The 25,531-nt window shown below is 35.5% G+C and overlaps 2 protein-coding genes across 6 annotated transcripts in view; one reads left to right on the forward strand and one right to left on the reverse strand.

Moving 5' to 3' along the window:
• KIAA0319L (KIAA0319 like) overlaps positions 1-25,531 on the forward strand; it is a 249,023-nt gene that overhangs the window by 117,905 nt on the left and 105,587 nt on the right. The gene's annotated exons all lie outside the window — the stretch shown is intronic.
• The window catches only part of ZMYM4 (zinc finger MYM-type containing 4), a 199,677-nt gene continuing 175,667 nt past the window's right edge, over positions 1,522-25,531 (reverse strand). For all 4 annotated transcript variants that reach the window (XM_004472218.3, XM_012530540.4, XM_058303901.2 and 1 more), the window contains exons 24-30: positions 21,783-21,954; positions 20,790-20,885; positions 18,637-18,788; positions 13,467-13,578; positions 11,757-12,005; positions 4,829-4,958; positions 1,522-3,951 (exon numbers count right to left, since the gene is read on the reverse strand). In XM_004472218.3, the coding sequence (XP_004472275.1) occupies positions 3,744-3,951; positions 4,829-4,958; positions 11,757-12,005; positions 13,467-13,578; positions 18,637-18,788; positions 20,790-20,885; positions 21,783-21,954 (1,119 nt within the window). In that variant the 3' untranslated portion in view covers positions 1,522-3,743. The remainder of the gene's footprint in view (positions 3,952-4,828; positions 4,959-11,756; positions 12,006-13,466; positions 13,579-18,636; positions 18,789-20,789; positions 20,886-21,782; positions 21,955-25,531) is intronic.

Raw genomic sequence — 25,531 nt, forward strand, 5'->3', positions numbered from 1 at the left:
TGGCTTACATAAGATGGAAGGTTCATTTTTTTCTTACATGAAAGTCTGAGCTAGTTGGCAGTCCAAGAGATGGATGGCTCTGCTTCATAAGGTTATTGTGCTTCCATCTCCTGGTGCAGTGCCCTTTCCCATATGGGCAAAACTGGTTTGCCATGACCACATTAACGTGCTACCCCACAGGAAAGGGGAAACTGGAAGAGGTCAAGCATTTTCTTTTTAAGGATGTGGACTGTTAGTTGTAAATTCACTTCCATTTCCATCCCATTGGTCAAAACTTAGTCTTATGTTCATGTCTACTGGCAAGGCAGCCTGGAAAATATAATCTCCTACTAAGGCAGCCATGTTCCTACCTAAAACTTTGGGTATTCTATTTCTAAAGGAAGAAGTAAGAGAGTAAATATTGTATAATTATCTTGCTCCTAATCTCAAAACGTTGGTATATAAAATCACCAAGCAAAAGAAGTTCTGTAGATTCCTAAGAGTTTCTCCGCAATTAAAAAAGAAAAAACTTTTATCAAATGTTTTTTCTGTATCTGATATAACCACAGATTTCTTTCCTTTATCAATATATTGAAGTATGCTAATGAATTTTTGTAATGTTGATCACTATTGATATCAAATTGACATTTGAAAGCATACTATGGGTCAGGCTCAGGCTCAACAACTTGTAAGAGACTTATTGCTATTCATACTTTATAGATGAGAAAATTGAGGCAACACAGGATAAATAATTTACTTCAAAGTTACATAACCGGTAAGTGGAAAGATTAGGCTCCAAGGCCAATGATCTTTGCACTATGTAAAACACTGCCTCTCAATTATTATTTTTTAATGAAACAAGTACTAATATAGAGGAATTAAGGATATTTAATTTTTTCCTAAAATTTCAATTCAGTACCATAAGGGATGTTTTTATTCATATGGAAAGCTTTATTAATAGAAAACTGGGATTCATTTACAGAAATTCATTTTACTTTAGACTTTTTGGAAAACTGTTTCATTCGTAAAATTAGGAATCCAACAGGACAGGTAGGAGGACAGAAACAGTCCATATGGAATTTGAAGGTGTAACTTGCAAATTACCAGGACAGCTAGCTCTGCTGTCAAAGATAAATGCCATTTAGTTGTACATTCCCAATTTAAGTATGTATTGATACTTTAGAATGGGCAGATTCTTTATTCAAATATCACAATTTCAAAATTGTTAAAGGTGAATTGATTCAAGCTTTGTAAGTCTCACAATAGTTTGCCTGCAACCAAAGATAAATATACCTAATTATTCCAGCTTTCAAGGCTTTGGATATAGGTAATAAATTAAAGATGGGAACAAATCTTTTGAAGGAAAAAAAAGGAAACTAAAAGACTTTGAAATAATATATGCTTACTGGAATGAGCAAAAACTAAATTTATATTCTGACAACTGTTTTTTTGTAATTTTACTCTCTATTGGGTCATATCAATAGAGTTAAGGAGAAAAAAAATAAAATTCTTTCAAGACAAAGAAAAGGAATAACTCACAAATCAAATGTAAATACGCTATTTTATTCTAAGGGAATATTTTTGTGGTTTCTGCAAGGGTAAATCCCAAAGTGGTTAAAAAACAAAAAAGAACAGAAAGGAGAATTTAGACTGCTTCTTTGTTTTTTCCTTTTCTTGTTGATTTTTTTCCCCTCCCATGGGGGGAAAATGTAATTTTACACAATTGTGATAAAATGAAAAAAGCAAATATTCTAACACATATATCAACAGCTATACTTATAAGGAATGATCAATAAATAATATTTTCTCTTATTAATTAATTTAGGGTTCTGAGCAACTCTGTGGATATGTGCAACTGAAATCCTGATACAGTAATTTATCTGGGTATTAGTTGTTCTCAATTAAAAGATACAGATTTTTTTTTCTTTCTGGTATTTTCTAACAATTTATCTACTATGCTAACAATATTTGTTTTTCATACAACTACAGAAGGGGAAAATGTTATTGTTTATACAAACCATAAAATTCGTATAGTGGGGAATATTACACCTGATGTTTCTGGATAGTTTATTGGCAGACTTATCAGACAATCCAACTGTTTTTCCTTCATGTCAAACAAAGCCTGGAAGTAAGGAAGTTTTCCAGTCAGAAATTACAAACAGAGATGGATATTATCATACAAAATTGGGGCAGATTTACTTCTTTGACACAGTTCTTGGTAATAAAAATTAAATTTGTTACAGGCAGAGGGACAGAACTATCAGGTACACAAAGTTGAAAGGCCTACTTTTTTATTTAAGTTAAATGACTTCCTTGTTAAAAACAGAAAAACAAAAACAAAAAAAGCTGTCATCACCCCCAACTGAAATGGGACATACTAAAAAGATTAAAATTTCTAATAGGCTTTTTGGACTTCTCTCATTTCTATCATAGGGTGAAATTTATCTCAACTAAAGAAATTCTATGATTGGCCAACATCATAAAAACTCTGATTAAAAATTTTGTGGGGAAGAAATTGAGAATGAATGTGAGGGAGATGGACTAATATGCCAAACACACCTATGACCTGCAATCCTCATGGAACTACTGAAACAGATTTTGGAATAATGCTATAAGAAGAACTAATTGTGGATATCCTAACCCTAGGATCCTTATTGTCAAGTTTGTTAGAGTATAAGGAATATACTAGGTCCTTTTCTCCCATACTTTTGATAGCTAAGTAATACTGTGTCTTTGTAGAATCACCCATAGGTTTGCCAGGGAAGGGAGAGATTTTTGAAATGACCAGGGCCTCCAGAAACTTGTGAAAAAGACAAAATAAGAGGATTTGGGAAATGGGAAGGTAAAGCAATGAGAAGAAAGCTGCCATTGGGGGAAAAAATGAAAAAAGGAGAACCCCCAATTCTGTGTACCACAGCTCACGCTATGAGACAGCAGCAATAAAGGGCCAACACCCAGAGAAATGGGCATTTTAGTGGGTTTTCTACAAAGAACTCAAGACACTTGGAATCTAACGGGTTCCACAGATTTTCTATGTGCATAATTAGTTTGCGGGTTTCATCCCCTTTACCTTAACTTACCCACACCCAACAAGACTAGATCCAAAAAGTGAAAGGGACACATTATTGTTTTAACAGCAGCAAAGGCCTTTTTTCCTGATGTGAGGGGTGCATGGCAAAAGCACCAAAGGCTTCCATCCTTCACATAATTGGCTTGGCAGTAAAAATCAAAATCAAGACCACTTCACTCTCTCCCTTTTAAAAAAAGTTGAGTATTTTTATTGGTTTTTAAAGTGTGGGTCCCACAGTCCTCATCTGATGTTACTTTTAGCTTTGTACTGACTTCTCCTGACTTTTACATAGGGCTTGCCCAAGCTGTCTAGTGCAGCCAAGGTTTCACTCCAAAGCTAACTCTCTAAGGTCTAAGGTTACTATGGTAGAGTTTTATACAAGGTTTCCTTAAAAATATTCCACGATTTGTTATTCCCAAACAAAATAAGATTATGCACCACTCAGAGAAACTGGTTAGTCATTCTGAAGATGTCTAAGAACTATGTATCACTGCCAAAGAACAAAATTTCTCAGTTCATATTCTTTCCTTCAATTTTCATTTGCACATCCACACTGGTTCACGAGTTGTCTGTTTTCCATTATCTTATAATCAAGTCAGGAGGACCTGGGTTTATATATCGTTTTCCAACAGCTGGATGCATTCACAGTTTGGTGCATACCAATATGTATGAAAATAGGAACCTCACTTCCATTTTAATCTGATAATTCAACATCAGAGTCTTCAGATTTGGCTTTGGCAAGTTCTTCATGTACCTCCCTCACCATGAGAATACGTGTTAACATGGTGTCCAGGGTGCCAGGGTCTATCGGGAATGTGGAGTACCACATGGGGCTATTCGGGACACAGGAACGCTCAGGTTGAAGGTAAAACACATCATTCCTCTGCTTCACACTTTCAGAACTATCCATAGAGGGGAAAAAAAAGGAAATCAGGAATCAGAAAGTATAGAAAATATGTAACTATTTAATATAATGGCTCTCAACTTTCCCCCACTGTGACTTACCTCATAGAGAAGCAACACACCCACAGGAATAATAGGTTTATGGGTATTTTTCCCCAAGGTGTAACCTGTAACTACACAAATTCCCTCACCCACTCAAGAAACCAAACTGGGTTGGAAGTGAGTATAATGTGAATCTATTTAAGTGTAAATCCTTCACAAACTTTATTACTGAAAACATTATTAGGAATAACAAAAAAAAATTCAACTCACGTGTGACACTATGACTGATAATCACATATCCTTAATGCCAATATTCTGGGATGAACCTCAAGGGCACTCAATACATATTATCAAAGGGCAAACCTGGTCGACCATTATATTTCTTTGAGAAAAAAATGCTTTAGTATGGATCTTACAACTTTAAAATCATAAAGTTTCCATAAGAAAAGGACCACTCAAAAATTCCAATTCCTTAAAAACAGTTTTGTTTGCAGGTTAGCAACAAAAGCTCTCTTCTAAATTTCTTTTCTACATAAATAATAAAATTGCTGCATTTAGAAATTAAGTAAATGTTTAGTAACAGTTGCAAAGATCAAATAACAGAAGTGATTCTTACTTCTGAAAAGATTTTTGGGAAAAAAAATCAAGACAAGACAATTTCTTGGTTCAACAACCCAGACAGATATGAAAATGGGAAACAAATGAAATGAGAGGTAAATCCTTGTCTAAAGTCAGAGGCCAGCTAGATTTCTGATGTCCAAGCATCTGAAATCCAAAATATGTTAACTCCTTTTTGAAGTGTGTTATATCTAGTGCAGAAGGAAGATCACTTACCATTTTGATAGGTAAAACTCATAAAGTCGGACTGGGCATCTTAGTGGGTTGTCAGTATTCTCTGCCATCTCCACACCCAGTGGAACTTCCTCATCTTCATTTCGTTTCCTCTTGCCAATAGTTAGTTTATCTTGAGATAAAAATAATTATATTAGAAAAGTCTTTTCTACAAGACTTAAGGCACCCAATGAGCTTCCTTTCCAGTCAGAACTGTGCCTGTCATCCCTTCCCTCCCTTTCATTTATTAAACAACTATTTGCTGAGTACCGATGGGGGTACCAGACATTCTAAGTGCTGCATTTACAACAGTGAAAAAAACAAAAGTTCTTGTTCTGTGAAATTCATGTTTCCCTGCTCAAGAAACTAGGGGCACTGGTGCAAAAAGCATGGTGCTAACCATGAGTGAGTCAATTACAAGGCTGATTTTGTCAACAGGCATTGCCCAGAAAAGAGGGTTTCCACTTGTTCTTCTTCAGTACGGATCAAGACAGACGTTGTCACTTTCCCACCTAAAAATACTTCTAATGTGGGGCACCCATGCCTACTGGTCTTTTGTTCAAGCTTCCTTTATTAATCATAGTATCAAAAGAACTGCCATCTTTGTTGGGAAAAGAAATTCCCAATAGAGTTAACATATGATAAGAGAACAGCAAATCCTTTCTCACCAAGACAATTTCACCAAGTTTGGAACTTATCAGAAAGAAGCCAGGATGTAGATATGGGAAGTGGGATGTTTCTCTCCTACTTTCTCTACTTAGTCTTCAAAGAACAGTAAGTGAACCTGAGAAACTGAAAAAAAAAAAAACCAAAAAACAAAAAACAGCACAAAGTGCCCCACAAAAGGAACCAAACTAAGGAAATGGGACATAGACATTAGGATAAAATGCAAGATAAGAAGTATTTTCTTTTTTAAAGTAAAGGAGGCGTCAAGCAAAGTTTACATTAAGTCAAACAAGTTCAATTATTTTTTACAGATCTTAGTTTTCAGTAAATTTTAATTCTCATGGTCAAAAGAATATATTTTATTCTTATCTCAAAGAAGTAAACTGATTTGGGGAAGTTCAGAACTTATACTTCTGATCAAAAGTAATACAGTGGGGAGATGTGGCTCAAGCAACTGAGCACCTATTTCCCACATGGAAGCTCCCAGGTTCTGTTACTGGTGCCTCCTAATGAAAATGGAAACAAGCAAACACAAATATAAAAACCAACTCAGGAGAAGAGGTTGTGGCTCAAGCAAATGAACTTCTGTTTACCACATGGAGGAGCCGGGTTCGATCCCTGGGACCTCCTGGTAAAAAAAAGAGCCATTGCAGACCCATGCAGCATGGAGAGGCACGGCCTCTGTGTGGCTAAATGCAGCACCAAAAAGACAATGACGCAACCAGAGAGAGAGAGGAAAAAAAAAGTAAGGAAAAACCCAACTCAGGGAGCTGGAAGTGGCCCAGTGGCTGAGTGCTGGTTTCCCACATACGAGATCCCAGGTTCATTCCTCAGCCCCTGGTACCTTAAAAAATAACAATAATAGTTAATTTCTAATTCTATACTACCAATATTATTTTTTTGAAATATTAAAAACAAGCTATTATGGAAGCAGATGTGGCTCAAGTGATTGAGCTCCCGCCAACCACATAGGAGGTCCTGGTTCAATTCACAGTGCCTCCTGGAGAAAACGAGCAAGACAGTAAGCTAGCATGACGGGCTGGCACAGCAAGCTGACTCAACAAGATAACACAACAAGGAGACACAAAAGAGGAAACACAATGAGAGACACAAGTAGAGGTGGCTCAACTGACTGAGGGCCTCTCTCCCACATGGGAGGTCCCAGGTTTGGTTCCCGGTGCCTCTTAAAGAGAAGACAAGAAAACGCAGAGAGCAAGTGCAAACAACGAGGTGGGGGGGCGGTGGGGGTGTGTGGAATCTATTAGGCTCTGCACTGATTAAGATGGCAAAATGAGACACTTCAGGGTTCCATTCCCCCACAGAAGCTTTGATCAACTAACAAGTACTGGTAGCAACATCTTTCTCAAAGCTCCAGAAAACAGTTAAAGGACTATAGTAATAGAGAGAACACCAAATCAAGAATAGGGCTGCTTAAAAGTGGAAGGATCTTGTAGCACCTGGCTGGCCTCTCCTCCATTCCTCATAGTAACCCTTGTGGCACATACTGGGGGGATCTATGGTCCAATCTATCTGGTGGTGTTCTGGGGGATTACTGTCTCAGAACTTGCCCTGTCTGTAGAAGGCAGCTCACTAAGTTTGCCTACAGAATGCTGAGGGACAGCAGTCAAGTTGTGCTGCTTGGGGAAGCGATTGCTGGCTACAGAACATAAAGTGCCATGCCTAGGTCCATGAGGAAACTGCTTCCCAGGGAAGAAGGGACATTCGGAATCATGGAAACAAGAATCCCAGGGCCACATGTATATGCCCAAGATAAGACACATGGGCAGAAAGGATTATGGAGGTCCTACATTTGGGTCTGGGGCTATTCTTCACACTCACTGTAATGATAAGCTCTGAAGGAGAGCACGCACAAGGTTCAATCTGCAAGGACTGGGAGAAATGTCTTTTTTTCCATTCTTTTTTATTTTCTTTTGATAACTCCTGACATTCAAGGAAAGCTCTGTCATAACACTAGATGAATGCAAGCTGAAGGAACAGACTCCTTAGAGTCTAAATTCCAGCAATAACACATTAAAATAACAAAATGTCCAAGCTTCAACAAAAGGTTACAAAACTAAAAAAAAACAACAGGAAGTGATGGCCCAGGCAAAGGAGAATATTAACACATTAGAAACTATCAATCAGGAGGACCAGACTGAGACATACCAGACAAAGACTTCAAAAAAACCAATCCAAGATATGCTCAGAGAGCCTAAGGACAATATGGACAAAGAACTAAAGGAATTCAGGAAAACGATAAATGAACACAAAGAGAATACCAATAGAAAGATAGAAATTATGAAAAGGAGCCAGAACTCAAGACCATAGTAACAAATTTAAAATTCCCTAGAGGTATTCAAAACAGAGAAGAGCTGGCAAAAGAAAGAATTAGTGACCTTGAAGATAAGACACTTGAAATTACCAGCCTGAGAAGCAGGAATGAAGAAAAATGATCAGAGCCTGAGAAACCTATGGGACACCATCAACTGTACCAATAAAGACACTGAGGGGGTTCCTGAAAGAAAAAGAAGAGAGAAGAAGCAAAGAGAATACCCAAAGAAATAATGGTGAAAATTCCTAAATTTAATGAAAGGCAGGAAAATACACATCCAAGATGTTCAACGAATTCCAAATAGGAAAAACCCAAAAGGACCTGAACACAACATATTATAATAAAACTGTTGAATGCCAAAGATAAAGAGAAATTCTGAGAGCCACAGGAGAGAAGCAACATGTCACATACAAGGGAGCCACAATAAGATTAAATGTTAATTTCTCATCAGAAACCATGGAGTCAAGAAAGTAGTAGATAGCATATTTAAAGTGCTGAAAGCAAAATAAAGGCCAATTAGGAATTCTGTATCTGGCAAAACTATCTCTCAAAAATGAAGGAGAGGGAAGTGGATGTGGCTCAACTGATAGAGCATCTGCCTACCATATAAGAGGTCCAGAGATTGAACCCAGGGCCTCCTGGCCCATGTGGGGAGCTGGTCCATGTGCAGTGCTGCTGCGCAAGGAGTGCTGTGCCATGCAGGGGTGTCCCATGCGCAAGGAGTGTACCCTGCAAGGAGAGCCACCCTGTGCAGAAAAGTGCAGCCCACCTAGGAGTGGACGCTGCACACACAGAGAGCTGATGCAGCAAGATAATGCAACAAAAAGAGACACAGATTCCTGGTGCTGCTGAGAATGCAAGTGGAACAGAAGAATGCACACTGAATGGACACAAGAGAGCAGACAATGGGAGGAGGCGAAAGGGAAAGAAACAAATAAATCTTAAAAACAAAAAAGGAGAGATTAAGACATTCCTAGATAAAAAGCTGAGGGAGTTCATCACCACTCTACTAACCCTAGAAGAGATGGTAAAGAGAGTTCTGTAGGTTGAAAGGAAAGGATAAAAGACAACAGAGTAAACTTGCATAAAGAAATAAACATCACCAATTAAGGTAAAAACATAAGTAAATATAAATGGAAAAAGAACTAAAGGAATCCAGGAAAATGATAAATGAACACATAATATCAGTAGAAGAGATGGAAATTATTTTTGTTTTTTAACTCCACTGTTTACTTCCTACAGAATCTAAAAGGAAAATGCATAAACTGTAATGACAAATCAATAGTATTGGACTCAATGTATAAATACATAATCTGTGACAAGAACTGCATAAAGGTGAGGGAGTGGAGGAGTATAGGAATGTAGTTGGTATCAAATCAAATGAGATAATAGATTTAGGATGTTAAATTTAAGCTTCATGGTAATACAAAGAAAATACTGGGTAATATGCAAGCTAATAGAGACAGAAATTAGAGTACAGGTTGCTAGGGGCAAGGGACAGGGAGAATGAGGAGTTAATGCATAATGGGCATAAGGTTTCTGTTTGGGGAAACGGTAGTTTTAGTAATGGGAGATGGTGAGGGTAATGCAACACTATGATGTGATTAATCCAATGAATGGTATGGTATGTGTAGAAGTGGTTCAGATGGGAAAGTTCATGTTGTATATATGTCCCCACAATTTAAAAAAAAAGAGCAACTAAAGAACAATGACAATTAAAATGTAATATACGATCCTAGATGGGATCTAGAAAGGGAGGAGAAAAGGCTGAAATGGACATTATTGGGACATATGAAAAAATCAGAGTATGGAGTACAACCTTTATATCATAAATGTTAAACTTCTTGAACTTGATAACTGCATTAGGAAATGTACATGGCAGTATTAAGTATTCAAGGAGCAAGATGCTTACAACCTACATTCAAGTGTTCAGAAAATGGATTAAACAGAAAGACTGAATGATACAACAAATGTAGCAAAAATGTTAGAACTGGTAGATATGGGTATCTATGGGATAGGGGTATTTTGGCGTTCTCAGTATGGGTTTTGTATTATTTTTTTAACTGACTTGTAAGTTTGTAAGTATTTCAAAATAGTTAAAAAAAAATTTTTTTTAAACCAAGCTATTATTTAATAGGCTGTTTTAGAAATACAAGACCATAAAAACTTTCTAATGAAATCATTGCTACTGATATTCTATTGTGTACTAAAGTAGTGTGTGCCCTGCCAGGTTTTAAGTTCCTTCAGAATTTGATAATTAATATTAATTAAAAAGAGGTGCTCTGGTTAAATTAAAAAAAAAAAAAAGATTTAGAAGAAGCAGTATATAGTGGGTTATACATCCTGCATCTGTCCCTGCAATATTATTCAGGACAACTCTAAGTCCCAAAAATGTCCCCATATCACACCTCTTCTTCCCTCTCCCTGCCCTCAACAACTCCCACGGCCACTGTCTCCACATCAACGATAGTTTCTTCTCTTGCTAGAGGCACAATAATTCTATAACAGAATACCAGTAAGTCTACTCTAATCCATATTTTATTCCTCCATCCTGAGGACCATGGCATGAGAGAGTGTAAACTACAATATAAACCATAATCCGTGCTGTGTAGCAATGCTCCAAAATGTATTCATCAAATGCAATGAATTTGCCACACTGATGAAAGAGGTGGTTGATGTGGGAGGAGTGGGGATATATGGGAACCTCTTATATTTTTTAATGTAACATTAAAATGTAACCATTTTTTATGATCTATGTATCTTTTTAAAAACGTTAATAAAAGGGGAAAAAAAGGTTAAGCAGGTTTTCAAACTGGCAATCAACCCATCTTGTGCCTCTAAATCAGTGAGGCTTAAACCAGACAGCATATTTACATCACCTGGGATATTTTATATACGCAGATTTGGGCCCCACCCTATCTGTAAGCAAGAAATCCCTTTCATTTCAAGACAAACTTTTTTTTTTAGAGGGAATAAACAAACTTTATTTTATAACAGTATTACAGAAAGCATAATACCATTGAATATAACTTGAAGCTGCTATAAACCTAATCTGGCATCGTAACTACACAAGGGGCGAAAGTAAAGGAAAAAATGTTCAATACAGTTAAATCCATCCCTATCAGGTCTCTGTTGTCAGTTTTTTTTTTTAGATTTATTTATTTTATTTAATTCCCCCCCCTCCCCCATTGTCTGTTCTCTGTGTCTATTTGCTGTGTCTTGTTTCTTTGTCCACTTCTGCTGTCCTCAGCGGCACGGGAAGTGTGGGCGGCGCCATTCCTGGGCAGGCTGCACTTTCTTTCGCGCTGGGTGGCTCTCCTTACGGGGTGCACTCCTTGCGCGTGGGGCTCCCCTACGTGGGGGACACCCCTACATGGCACGGCACTCCTTGCGCGCATCAGCACTGCGCATGGGCCAGCTCCACACAGGTCAAGGAGGCCTGGGGTCTGAACCAAGGACCTCCCATGTGGTAGACGGACGCCCTAACCACTGGGCCAAGTCCGTTTCCCTGTTGTCAGTTTTTAAGTGGTGGAACTTTCTTATAACCAACAAAATACTACCACAGCTCCTCAAACCTGTGCAAATTGGCATACTATCTCAAAAGAGATACACCTGCTTATTAACTACAAAAGGTTAGTTTTACATGTACACAAGGTGGTTTAATGCATTCTACGTAAGTGTTCAAGTAATGGAAAATAGGTAGAGGCACAGAGGGAGAGAGGAAGGGAAAAGGAGGGATGTAGAAAGGAAGGACTGACTAAGGTTTAAGCTGTTAAGGCAAGCTTTTAACCTAGACCTGACAAGAAAGAAAAACATTAAAATGTTAAAAGTAAGGCTAGGCTTTACTAGAATTTATGATTACCCCTCTGTGCCATCTCTCTACTATAGTACTAAGTAGATTTCAAATAGAAATGTAGAAATACCATCACACACCTGGTTCCGACTCCTGCTTTTGTAAAGGAGGGAAGAACCTCAGATATGTCATCTTGGTACTGTACTTCAGAGTCCTGGTTCGTCTCATCACATGAGCAAAGGAAAGCTTCAAGTGCTCAGTAACATTCTTTAATTGAAAGTATTTGGTATTGAAGAAAAGGAGAGTGTTCAAGAGAACAATTGGTGAGTAAGCGCCCAGCTGTTTGCACTCCCACAAATGCTCTTCTTCAATGCGAGAGAACATGTAACCTGAACAGAAGAGGACAAAAAGAAACAGTACTGAGCCCCTGCAACACAGGACTAAGTAATTCTCAAATCCTAGGATAGGAAGGTCTAAAAGAAAGGAGGCTGACTGAATCTTCCTCTCTATTCCTTCTTACGCAGATAAACAGAAAAGGCATCAGAACTAAATAAAGGGCAGGTGATTCCACTCAAGTAGACATTATGATCATTCCCTTAAAATAGTTTTAATCTGTTGTTATTTTAGACCAAAGAGCCAGACAACAAATGCTTTAGAATTTTAAGGCCACAGGAACTGTACAACTTTGTTGTAGAACAAAAGGAGCCAAAGACAATACATAAACGAATGGGCATGGTTTTGTATGTACCAATAAACTATGGACATTGAAATTCGCATTTTCTACAATTTTAACATGCCACAAAATATTATTCTCCTTTTGATTTTTCTCCAACTATTAAAAAGTGCAAAAACTATCTTAGCTTATGGTCTGTACAAAAAAGCAGGCAGCGGCAGGCTAGATCTGGAGCATGTGCTGTAGTTTGCTGACTCCTGTTTGAGACCGTTAAGCTTTCTGTTAACTTGTTCAGTCTTACTTAGCCAAGATCATTAGAAGATACACACATAGTTCCCTCCCCACTTATTTTTAATTTACATTGTTTAAGAGTGATTACCTCCTTCTGACTTATCTGGTACCTTTCTTGAAAAGCTGAGGTCTTATAGAAGAATTAAAATAAATGTATCTTGAACTGCACCTTTCTTATGATGACCCTTAAATATAGGTTTTTCCTGTTATTTCTCTCTTTTCTGTTGATTCTTCTGCATTCTGTTCTTGGAGGACAATCTACAAACATGATTCTATTACCCCCAAATCTATGCCCCTAGCCAACTTTGTAAATGCTAAACACATCAAGCTACTCTGTAGCTTCGAACGCTTCAAAGGTGATGAGCTGCACAACAGAAATGTGCCCAAATTCCTGAGCCTCATATTCAACCTCTCCACTCAGAGTTGAGAAGCCTGAAACCCATAGCAGAGGTTAAGGGACTTGCCTGACAACAGATGGTCAAATGCAATTCTAAAATAAAGACATAATTCTCTCAATATAATTAGTTCAATGTGCACAGAAACTACTGAGAAAGCTCCACTGCTAACAGGGAGAGTCAGGGAATAGAATCTAACTGGTGTTGTGTGCAACATTACCAACACTAACTACCCAGGTCAAAAAAGGGTTTTTAAAAAAGAAACATAACCTCGAGTTAATTTTGCATTTTCAGAAATGAGTTATTTATAAATGCACTGTATGGACATTATAGTTTTACTAAAAAATCAATAGTAAACCAAAGACTTTCTCTAAAAATGTTATGAATCAGGGCAGAAATAAAGGAATAATCCACAAAGACAGCCATAAAACTTAAGCAATTTAAGAAAGCACATCATTGAAAACAATAAAAATTGAAAATAATCATCCTACCATTAGGAAGTATTGTAGGTTCCCATATTTTCAAGAGTTTGGTAAGTTCAATCATAAATCTGGAATAGGGCTCAGTAAAAATGTTATCTATTCTACCATTTTCAAATAGGTACTACAAGAGAAAAAAAGGGAAAATACTCATTGATACAAAGAAGTCAAAGTTTAAAAAAAAAACTTTTAAAAGAACATAGTTTACCCTTAATTTTGCCTTTCCAGGATTGTGAACCCTATTAGACTTCTAAGTATTTTAAGGACGCATGTTAAAATACCAGGATTCAAGTTCAAGAATCCCTTTCATGTTAACTGACATTATCTTGAGCAGTGATCTTGCAGAGCAGAATTTTCTATTTTCCTTTTTAAAACATGGATGGTAATTATAATATATAAGTATCATTAACTCAATTTATGAAACTTATATATTAAAAATTTATTCTAGTGCATATTTTCCAAATCATTTTTCCTTATTCACAGTGTATACCTGCAGATGTGCTCTCAGACATTTCTGTTTATTAACTTAGTTGCTAGACATTTCCTGAAATAATGATATAGTTCGCTAAGTATCAGGTATCCTGAGGAGACTGAAATTAAAAAACTACTTATCTGCATCTTTTTAACCAAAGGCCTCAACTTCCTGCCCCTGAATTTCTGGCCACCCTGTGCTCCCCACTTTGTTCTCAAAAAGTTCAAGTCTAAATATAACACTTTAAAGTATATTTAAGAACCATGTCACAGGATGGGAAACAGTATCAGCTTGGAGCTTGGGTAAAGTACAGTTAAAAAACTTTTTAAGGATGCAGACCAGATAAAATCAATTTAGAAAGAGAAATATGATAATCAATTACAGAACAATATATGGCAGCATATAATTACATGCTAAAGATATTCTCATGTTTTATTTGGTGTTTTAAACTTATTTATCCAAAGCTGCACCTTGGTTTTCTACTTTCCTGTCTACATATGATTTGGGGAAAATTTTTATTTCCATTTAAATTTATTCTGGCTAGTAAACAGACACCACATTAATACACATTTTTAAATGACTTCTCTTCAAAGGCAATTCATGATTTTATTACCAGCTTACAGATTCTTCTTCTTCTTCTTTTAATAAAACATTTTCTCCAACTTAAAAATAAAATCCTTATTAAGGAAAAGACTTAAAATACAGAAAAAGTGGAAGAAAGACACACTTAAACTCACTACACAAAGGTAATTACTATTAATATTCAGAGGTATTACAATCTTTTAAAAATATTTCTTTATAAATACATAAAGGTGAGTTTTGTGCATTTAAGCAAACATATAAGAACATACAAAATACATGTTTTAAAAATAAATATCACTTCCCCCTTGGATCAGAAAAAGAAAAATGCTCACTCTTGCCACTTCTATTCAACATAGTAATGAAAGGTCTATTTGGAGCAATCAGTCAAGAAAAAGAAGTAAAAGGCAACTCAATAGGAAAAGTAGTAAAAACGCTCTTTACAGATGGAATGAACTTATATATAGAAAATTCCAAAGAATTAAAAAAAAAACTATTAGAGCTAATAAATGAATTGAGGAAACATGTAGGATACAATATTAACATGCACAAACCAACTGTACTTTAGCAACGAACAACCCAAAAAGGAAATTAAGGAAATAATTTCATTTACAATAGCATCAAAGAGAATCAATAGGAGGTACAGGACACTGAAAACTACTGAAAGAAATTAAAGATCTAAGTAAATGGAAAGACAACCTGTGTACATGGATCAGAAGATTTAATATTATTAAATGGCAACGCTCTCCAAAGTGATCTACAGATGCAGTGCAATTCTTATCCAATGGCTTTTTTTTTTCAGAGAGGGAAAAGCCAATCCTCAAATTCATATGTAAATGCAAAGGACTTCCAATAGTGAAAACAATCTTGAGGACTCACTCTCTTGGATTTCAAAACTTAAAACAAGGCTACAATAAGCAGTAAAATTTAGGCTGCTGGCCTAAAGACAGACAAAGAGATTAATGGAATAGAACTGAAAGCCTGGAAATTGATTTTGACAAGGGTGTCATGACCATTCAATAGGAAACAAGTCTTTTCAACAACTAGTGCTGGGACAACTAAATACATGGAAGAATGAAGTTGGATCCCTACTCACACCACGTACAAAACTTAATTCAAAATGGGTCAAGTTGACCTAAGCATAAGAGCTAAAACCCAGAATTCTTAGAAAAAACATAGGGGTAATTTTGCATGATCTTGGATTTGACAATGGATTCTCAGATATGACACCCAAAGCAACTAAAGAAAAGAATACATAAATTGGACTTCATCAAAATTAAGAACTTTTGTGCACTGGACACTGTACCAAGTTCTGTGTACAAAGATGTTCACCAAAGAATTGTTTATAAGAAAAATCTTAAGAAGGGGTTGATTAAAAAAATGACACAATGCATTATAAACCATGATATAGAGTTGATCATGATATATCATTAATTAAAAGAAACAGGTTAAAGAAACTGAAAAGAAATTATTATTTTTGCTTAAACAACCTTCCCACATTGTGCCCTTCCCAGCAAATATTAACAGTGGTGGTCCAGTTGACATAAAAGTTCAGCTTAGTTTCTTTCTACTTCTCAGTATTTTTAAAAATTTTTTAAATTAGCATACTTTTATAATCAGAAAAAATAAAATTAAAAGGGGGCAAATTTGAGATATCAACATTAGTCACCTTTACAATTCCTTACAGTTAAGGAAAGTTTATTTCATGTTAATATTGGTATTTCCTCACTATTAACAATCATTTGACAATTTCATATTTGTTAATTTATGGCCTCCTTTCAATACATAAAGTTATTAATGTAAACAAAAACCAGAATAAATGTAGAAAAAATTTTCAAAGGCTTATCGTTTGTCTCACAAATTAGGAATCTATTTTATGTAGTAGAATATCTGACATATAAAGTACTTAAATGTTATTCATTGAAATCATTGCAATGACCATGTTTTGAATACACACAAATCATCAAAATATTAATAACCACCCAGCAGACATTTTACTTCTTGATGTCCTTGTTTTGATAAAATTAGAAAATATTCTTTTAAATCTATAATACAAACTCCAATAGCACAAGATGCATGTTCATAATATTTACAACTATTACCAAGCACAATGAAAGCATGTCAGATAATAAGTGCTCAATAAAATTTTTTCCCAGAACCTATCAAAATCTTCTAATTTGTTACTTTAAAAAATATCTTTTACAGCCTACAAATTAGATTAAAATATAATGGGAACTTATTAAACAGCAAAGTCACCATTTCAATTCTGTGGGAAAATCAATGCTGCTTGTTATTCATCAGAAATATCCTTTCATCAAGTAAAAAAATAAAGACCAGTGGATTAAAGATTCAACCTCAAAACAAAGAAATATTTTAGGAAGAAGCTTGAATTTAAACACATAAGTAGGAAGACTATTCTAAGCAATACAAAAACCCCAGGAAAATATATGTGTATTAAACTGTGTAAAAGGAAAACCTTTTGAATGTCAAAGGATAACATAAACAAAAACTGAAATAAACAATACATTAGAAAATTTTATTTTAAAAACCAATATTAGAGTTAATATCACCATTATAAGAGATCCTACTTAGAGATTTTTAAAAAATAGGTTCTTCACAGTAGGAAAAACCCAAATAAAAAGACATTCTACTTGATAAAAAAAATTCAAAAAATGCAGTCAAAAGATGCCATTTTTTTATGCACCAAAATAAATCTTAAAAAGGAGAGATTTCACTGCTAAAGAGGATCCGAGAAATGGGCACTCACATGCACTAGTTCATAAGGTATGCAAACAAAATGTTTACTGAAGCACTGTTTATAGGAGCAAAGAAAGGAAAAAAAGGAGGAAAGGCTGAATAAACTGGCGCAGTCATACTCTACAATATTACTTGGCCTTTTTTTTTTTTTTTTTTTTTTTTAAGGATTTGATGTACATTGACCTGGAGGAATAACCCCACTGGAAAAAGCAAGCTGCAAAAAAATGTGTAAGGAAAATACGTAAAGTATGGATCTCATTTTACAAAAAACTAAGCACAAGAAAAATATTAACAAACATGTTTGTTAATATGAAATGAAGTTATGTCCCATTTTGTGCAATGATGTCTGAATTCATAACATTAGCTTTGAAGAGACTTCTCCAAACCAAATTAATGGTGAAAAAGTATGAACATTTAAAAACATGTTTTTGAAATATATGCTCAAACTGCTTTCTAGATAGTACATATTAATTATCACCAGCTATATAAGAGAACCCCCCTCTCGAAGAACTTTTGTCAACAGTGAATACTATAATTTCTAAATTTTTGCTAATGTGAGAGGTAATATCTGTGGTTATAATTTGCATTTAAAAATTTAAATAAATTACATAATTTATGCATAGATACAGTCATCTGTGTTGCTTCTTTTGTGAATTGCTATATTCCTTTTTTTGTTCATTTACTGATAAAATGGACCATCCTTAATTTCCATTTATCTACTAACAACTCAATTTAGCTTACAAAAAGCTATATGATCAAGGCTTTAAAATCAACACCAGGGGAAGGGAATGTGGCTCAAGCAGTTGGGCACCTGCCTACCACACAGAAGGTCCCAGGTTTGGTTCCCAGTGCTTCCTAAAGAACACAGGCAAGACAGTGAGCTGATGGGAAGGGCTGGGGCTGTGAGATGATGCAACAAGATGACACAACAAGAGACAAAACAAGCAGGAAGCGGATATGGCTCAAGCGATTGGGTACCTCCCTCCCACATGGGAGGCCGTGGGTTTGGTTCCCAGTGCCTCCTAAATAGAAAAACAGACACAGACAGCACTCAATTAACAGACACAGAGAGCAGAGAGCAAGTGCAAACAACAAGGGGTGTGTGTGTGGGAAAATAAAAAATAAAGCAAAAACAAAGACAACACCATAGGAACGGATGTGGCTCAAACAGATGTGCGCTGGCTTCCCACATACAAGGTTCCAGTACCTCAAAAAAAAAAAAGAAAAGAAAAGAAAAAGAAAAAGTCAACACCAGTAGTTGACTAAAAGAGAATACAGGAGCAGTATCAAATAATATACATCATCATTTTTCAGTTTAATTCACAGAACCATTAAAAATGTAATAAATTTCATAATAATTATTTAATTTGATACCTGCTGAATCCCAAGGCACAAGTATAAGATACTGTCTGGATCGTATTTTTCACCATTTGGTCTCCGCACCTCTTGGATAAACTGGCATAAGCCCAGACTCAACTCAGCAAAAGTGCAGGAAAGAATATCTTCCTTCAGCTTAATAGAGCGTACTGTGGAAAAGTAGAAAACATCTGAAATGTTAACTTATAACAAATGAAGTAACATTACTTGATTAACTGAATAAACATCGAACACAACTATGTTCCACACATTGTGGTACGAGCTGCTGACTACATGGGTTAAAGACAAACCCTGACCCTCAAGGCTTTTAGGGAAATAAAGGCATATGGTATAATGGGTGCTATGTTAGAGGTGTTTATTTTTTTAAACAAAAGTCTATGTAAGCAAATGAGGGACATATCTAATAGACTGGGAAGGGTCAGATTAGATTCTGGAGGATGTGACACTTAACCTAGACCTTGAAAGATGAAGAGCTAAACAGGTGGTTAGGTAAAGAATTCAGTCAAAGGACACTAAAAGATTTCCCAAAGTACATTCCACAAAACACTAGTCTTATGTGAGAGCTGGAGAAAACTGAGTCTCTAAGGTCTGACAAGTTTGGGAAATGCTGCACACTGTTAACTGCCTATAAAGAACTCACAATACCTTTTGGTTCTGATTGGCTCTGAGAATATCTGTAATAATGAATGCTGTTTAATTTTAACTCCGATTTATTTGAATACAAAATACTTCAAATAGCATAAAACACCCTCACATACCCTTGGAATATAGTATGTGCTAGGGCCACAAAGGTGAAACAGTTCAGGAAACTTAGGTGTAAAGGAGAATAGCAAGAAGGGCAGAGGAGGCAGATCATGGTAAACCTCATATATCATAATAAGATTATGAAAACAAAAAATTGAATTAATTTTGAGAAAGGAAGTTATCCAATTTGATTTGTAGAGATTTTACTGCAGCAAATTGGTCCACATTGTGGGGTTAGAATTAAAACACTTTTTCTAGTCATTCTAGTCATCCAGCTCTTCTAGATTTAGACAAAACTGTTGTTTCAAAAAATACACTTAGGCTCCCCTAAGTTGGCTCTGCAGAGGGCATGTGATGGTTCATGAGAGCAAGCACCATGTCTGACTTGTTCACCCCAGTACCTAGCGCCTTGCTTGGTATATAATAGGTATTTAGTAGGCATTTTTTTTTGATGAGTAATAGAAACAGTAGGCATCTTCTGTGGCTATTACATTTAGGCCCTGTAGTCTGGTACAATATCATATTTCTATTCTCACTACCTCCTTTCTTTTTAAAAACAAAGAGTGTTGTGACTCAAAGTGGGAAGTTAAAAGTCCAATAAACCCCCAGAATAAGAATTTATTTATATAACTGTGGAGGACAGAGATTACACTTGATCTGTAGAAGTCAATGTGTCAGTCACAGCCCACAGTAGAGACTAACTGCTCCAATAAGAAGGGTTACATATATCCCCAAAACTACCAGTGTAGAATGAGGTGAAGCCAAGAGTGCATGCACATACCCAAGTGTTAGAGAGACTGTATTGTTGGAAAGGGGTTAAAAATCTAGTTACATGGACATACTCATCTATCCTTTCACTATCTCCTTTCACAAATAATTTATAAATAACTTATATACAACATACAGAAAACAGGAACTACAAAGTGAAAGCAAAAAAATTCAGAACGGGATGTCAAAATAAGTGAAAAAAGAGAATTAATGTGAATCCTAAAGTTATACACTATTACTTTAATTAAACTGTTTATTTGGTTCCAAATTTCCTGACACCCAATGAGAAACCCACAAATATAGTCAGTTATATAGCTCACATTGTTAGGAAAAATTCCTACAGAAGAAGCAAGGCTTTTTTCACACTAGGTTCTACACGGGTTACTACACAAACATATTTTGAGCTACTTGTGCACTGTTAGAAAATGAAATGAAATTCCTTATATTTGCATAATAAACTCATGACCAGAAGACACAACTTTACCTTTTATAACAACCTCTTTAAAATTGGGGGTAGGTATTAATTTCTCTAACTTTAAGACTTCAAATTCTAAATAATTCCAAACATTAAATTTAAAAATTTTAATTGAAAGTGTTATTACAAATAATTCAGACAGTACAGAGAGAACAAGTTTTACCTCTACAGCCTGACTCTGAGGATTCTTGAGAGAGTCCATGGTCTTGAGCAGTTACTAAGGGGTCAGAACATGGGCTAGATGAGGCATGTTCAACTCCTGACAAGGTAATAAAAACAAATCACAAGTTTAAATAAAGATGGGAAAAAACTAAGTAAAGCACAAACCAAAGTTTTATGAGGATTTTTACTTAGGATTTATGTCTTTTGAGTAGATCTATGACCATATTTATCTATCCCCCCAATCCCCTTCCCAAATCAAGAAACATTTTTCTTAACTCTTAACTCCTTCTATTTTTATATCATTGCAAAATCTTCATGCACACCAAACAGAAAATATGCTTGTCCAACAAATCTATCACATTTTCCACTTTTTCACAGAGCAGATGATGTATAAAGTAGCTGGTCATGTACCACACTCTTAAATGACTGACTTTTGGCAAAGGGCAAAATAATCACATGAACCCTGCTGCTTTCAAAGATCAAGTCTGTTTCATGCTTGCTTTGAGAGAAAATTAAATAGCCAGAGATTCACTATTTTCTACAAAGTTTATATTTAGATGGAAAATATCCTGGAGTGAAGATACAGAATTCCACATTCCAACTCATTATATTTTCTCTCCTCTTCTTGTGTTCCTTGTTGCAAGGTGGTTACGAACAACTCTTGGAATCAAGGTCCTGAGCACTGCTTCTATGTACATGACGCTGGCCAAATTAACTGGCTCCTCTAAGACTCAGGTTTATAATTTGTATATATGATGAAATACTAATAATGATAGTATATGACATTTGTTTTCACATGCTCTGTTTCAGATTATCTTAGTATGCTATATGTGTTAACTTTTTTTTTTAAGTTTAATATTTTATCAGCTGATCTGTGGACCTCCATCTATTGAGAAAACATAACTATAACAACATAAATACATGCACATCCCACAGAAGTATGTTTTATGTGCATTTCCCCCCATGTATCACCCAATCCGTGCTGTGTATTTACCTCCACATTTCAGTTCCCCCTGTTCTTCCTTGGCATTTTTCCACTGAACCCAGTTCTTCCAGGCATTTACCCCATACATGTATTTCAGTGTCATCCCAGACACTGAGCACCCTTGAAAGGCTCCTTGAATAAGACTCCTAGGCTCCACAGCCACTATAGACTTCTTCCGTCCCTGTAAGAATTTCAAAAACTTAAAGAATATAAAATGTAATTTTGGATCTTCAAGAATCAGGGTTCTCAAGGCTGGAAAGGGCTTAAGTTTACAGAATATGAAAGTTAGTTTCAGTGCCTAAGATTCAGAATTCTTCAAGCTTTAGAGATTAAACCAACCTATAAGGGAAAAGAGAGAGAAAGCATAAGCAGAGATTACATTGTAATCATTACTAACATTTGGATACTTACTATGTTCCAGATATTGGATTTACCCAATGAGGTAAGACCATTCAGGTCTATTTAATAGAATGCATAACAAACCATATTCTGGGTTATGAAACAAACCTCAATAAATTCTCTAACTATAATGAAATTATCAATAATGATTATTTATCAATAATTAATGAAATTAATCAATAATGAAAATATATCAGGAAAATCGCCCCCAAATTAGAAGTTAAACAACCTACTTCTAAATACTTCATGGGTCAAAGAGGAAACCACAGGGGAACAGATGTAGCTCAAGTGGTTGAGCACCTGTTTCCCATGTACAAGATCCTGGGTTTGATGCCCGGTACCTCCTAAAAACAAAACAAACAAATGAAAAAGAACTCGGGAGACCCAATGTAGCTCAGTGGTTGAGCACAGCTTCCCACATACAAGGTCTCAGGTTCAATCCCCAGCTCTAGTACTGAAAAAGAAACCCAAAAACAAACAAAAAATCAAAAATAAAATAACAAAACATTATGAATTTAAATGAAATAAAAACACATAACGGAATTTCTCAGATGGGAAGCAGATGTGGCTCAAGTGATTGGGCTCCTGCCCTCCACATGGGAGGTCCCTGGTTTGGTTCCCAGTGCCTCCTAAAGAATACAGCGAGCTGGCATGGGCAGATATAGTAAGCTGATGCAACAATGTCATGCAACAAGAGACACAAGAAGAAAAACATAATGAGAGACACAATAAAGTAGGGAACAGAGATGGCTCATGGGATTAGGCACCTCTCTCCCACATCGGAGGTCCTGGGTTTAGTTCCCAGTGCCTCCTAAAGAAACACTACTTAAAAAAAAAAAAAGAAATATGGAAGACGAACAGACACAGCAAGTGCAAACAATGAGGGGGTGGGCAGAAATAAATAAAATAAATCTTTAAAAACAACATTTCTCAGGTGAAACTAAGCCAGTGTATAAAGGGACACATATAGCATTAAAACACTTCTATAAGAAATGTCTAAAATCAATCTAAGCTCCATCTTAAGAAACTATATATTAAAATAGAACAAATAAAAACCCAAGGTATAGTAAATGAAGGACATAAAAATAAGAGAAAAATCAATGTTAAAAAAAGAAAATCAATAAAACTACAATAAATATAGATCTTTTAAAAGGTAAAGGTATCAATAAATTAGACATCTTAAGTGAAATAGACAATTTTCTTTAAAGATACAAACTAACCAAACTTACTCTAGAAAAAACAGATAACCTGAATAACTAACTATATATCTACTAAAGAAAGTAAATTCATAATTAAAAACCTCCCTGCAAAAAAACTCCACAACCAGATGGCTTCACTATTGAATTAAAGAAATCACACAAATTCTTTTTCCAAAAATAGAAAAGGAAACCCGAACTCATTTTATGATATAAACATTACCCTGAAACAAAAACTAGACAAAACCATTACCAAAAACCTATAGATCAATATCACTTTTGAACACAGACACTTAGAACCTTGAAAATCCATCAGTATATTTCACCATTTTAAATGACTGAAAAAAAAACACAAACCAGACAAACATCTTGATAGATGCAGGAAATCCAACAGATAGAATTCAACACCCAACCATTATAAAAACCTTCAACAAATCTGGAGTATAAGGGAACTTCCTCAACCTGTTAAAGGTTTATGGCCACCACATAGATGGCATCATACTTAATGGTACAAGACTGTACACTCTGCGCTAGCTCTCAGCACTTCCATTGAACTGGTACTGAAGATTCTAACTAGTGAAATAAAGAAAAAAAAAAGATAAGGAATAAGTAAAAACCTGTCTTTATTTACAGATAATATGAGTTACTAGAAAGTAGAAAATCCTAGTATTTGAGGTGGTGAGCAGCCACAGGATATAAAGTTAATATACCAAAATCATCTGTATTTCTATATACGAACTGAAAATTAAATTTAAGAATACCATTTACGACAGCATCAAAAAAATTCAAATACTAATGAAATAAATTTAATAAGCTATAAGGAAGACTTATACAGTGAAACACTGTTTAGAGAAATTAAAGATGACCTAAATAAAAGAGAAAGATACTGTGTTCATAGACTGGATGACTCAAAATTTGTAAGATGTCAATTCTCTGCAAACTGATCCACAGATTCAGGACAGTCCCAACTAAATATCCAGCAGACTTTTTGTAAAAACTTACAAGTTTATTCTAAAAATTATTTAGAAATGCAAATGACCATTTTCATTATTTAGAAATGCAAATCAGAAGGATTTACTTCTGATTTCAAAATTCACTGTAAAGTTACAGACATCAAGACACTAGGCATTTTTTGTGATGTATGTATTTTAAAAAAAAAAGAAGTTAAAAATAAAAAAAATAAAGTTTATTTCATCTGGAAATAAAAGACAGTAGGAGAAAGGATATAAATCTCTCTATATATACAGATTAATGGAACAGAATTTATTAACAGAGTTAATAGATAGATACATATATGGTCAAATTACTTTTAACAAAAGTGTCAATATAATTTCATTGGGGAAAGGAGTCTTTCCCATAAGTGGTGCTGGAACGACTGGATATTCATATACAAAAACATGAACCTTGACCCTTACATCTCAACCAGATACAAGTTACTAAGTGGGTCACAGACAAACACACAATAAAATTATAAAACATCTAGAAGTAAGCATAAGAGAGTATCTTAATTACCATGGGCTAGGTAACTATTTCTAGATGGGATACTAAAAAGCACAACCACGAAAGAATAAAAATTGGACTTTCACAAAATTACAATCTTCTGTTCTTCAAATGACACAATTAAAGAAAAAAGAAAAAAAAATCACGTAACAGGAGAAAATATCTGCAAAGCTCATAGTTGATAAATGACTAGTATCCAGAATAAAGAACACTTACAACTCAACAAGACAACAACAACAAAAAAAAATATGAACCAACCCAATAAAAATTGTATATGTGAGAAGATGGCAGAGTAGGAAGTCCAGGAATCAGTCCCTCTACCAGCACAACTATTAACAGACAGAAACTGACTAAATACACCATTTTGAATCTCTGGAGTCCAGCAGAGTCCTGCAGAACACTGTAAAGCATCCAGGAAAGAGGCTAGTAAATTACATTGAAGAGACCAGTAAACTGCTCTCTCTGAACTGTTTTCTCTGCATGGCAGTTACCAATATCCAGCCCTACTCTCGCTATACCCCACTTTGGGGTCCAACTCAGGAACAGCACAATAGTGCCAGAGAAGGGGCATAACTACCTCAAGCTTACAAGATCCAAGGTGGGCAGAGTCCCCGTCAATGATCTTGGCTTTTTATTAGTGACTTTTGGATTGCAAAGGGCCTG

Source organism: Dasypus novemcinctus, chromosome 9 (genome assembly GCF_030445035.2).
Source record: "Dasypus novemcinctus isolate mDasNov1 chromosome 9, mDasNov1.1.hap2, whole genome shotgun sequence".
Classification (NCBI taxonomy): domain Eukaryota; kingdom Metazoa; phylum Chordata; class Mammalia; order Cingulata; family Dasypodidae; genus Dasypus; species Dasypus novemcinctus.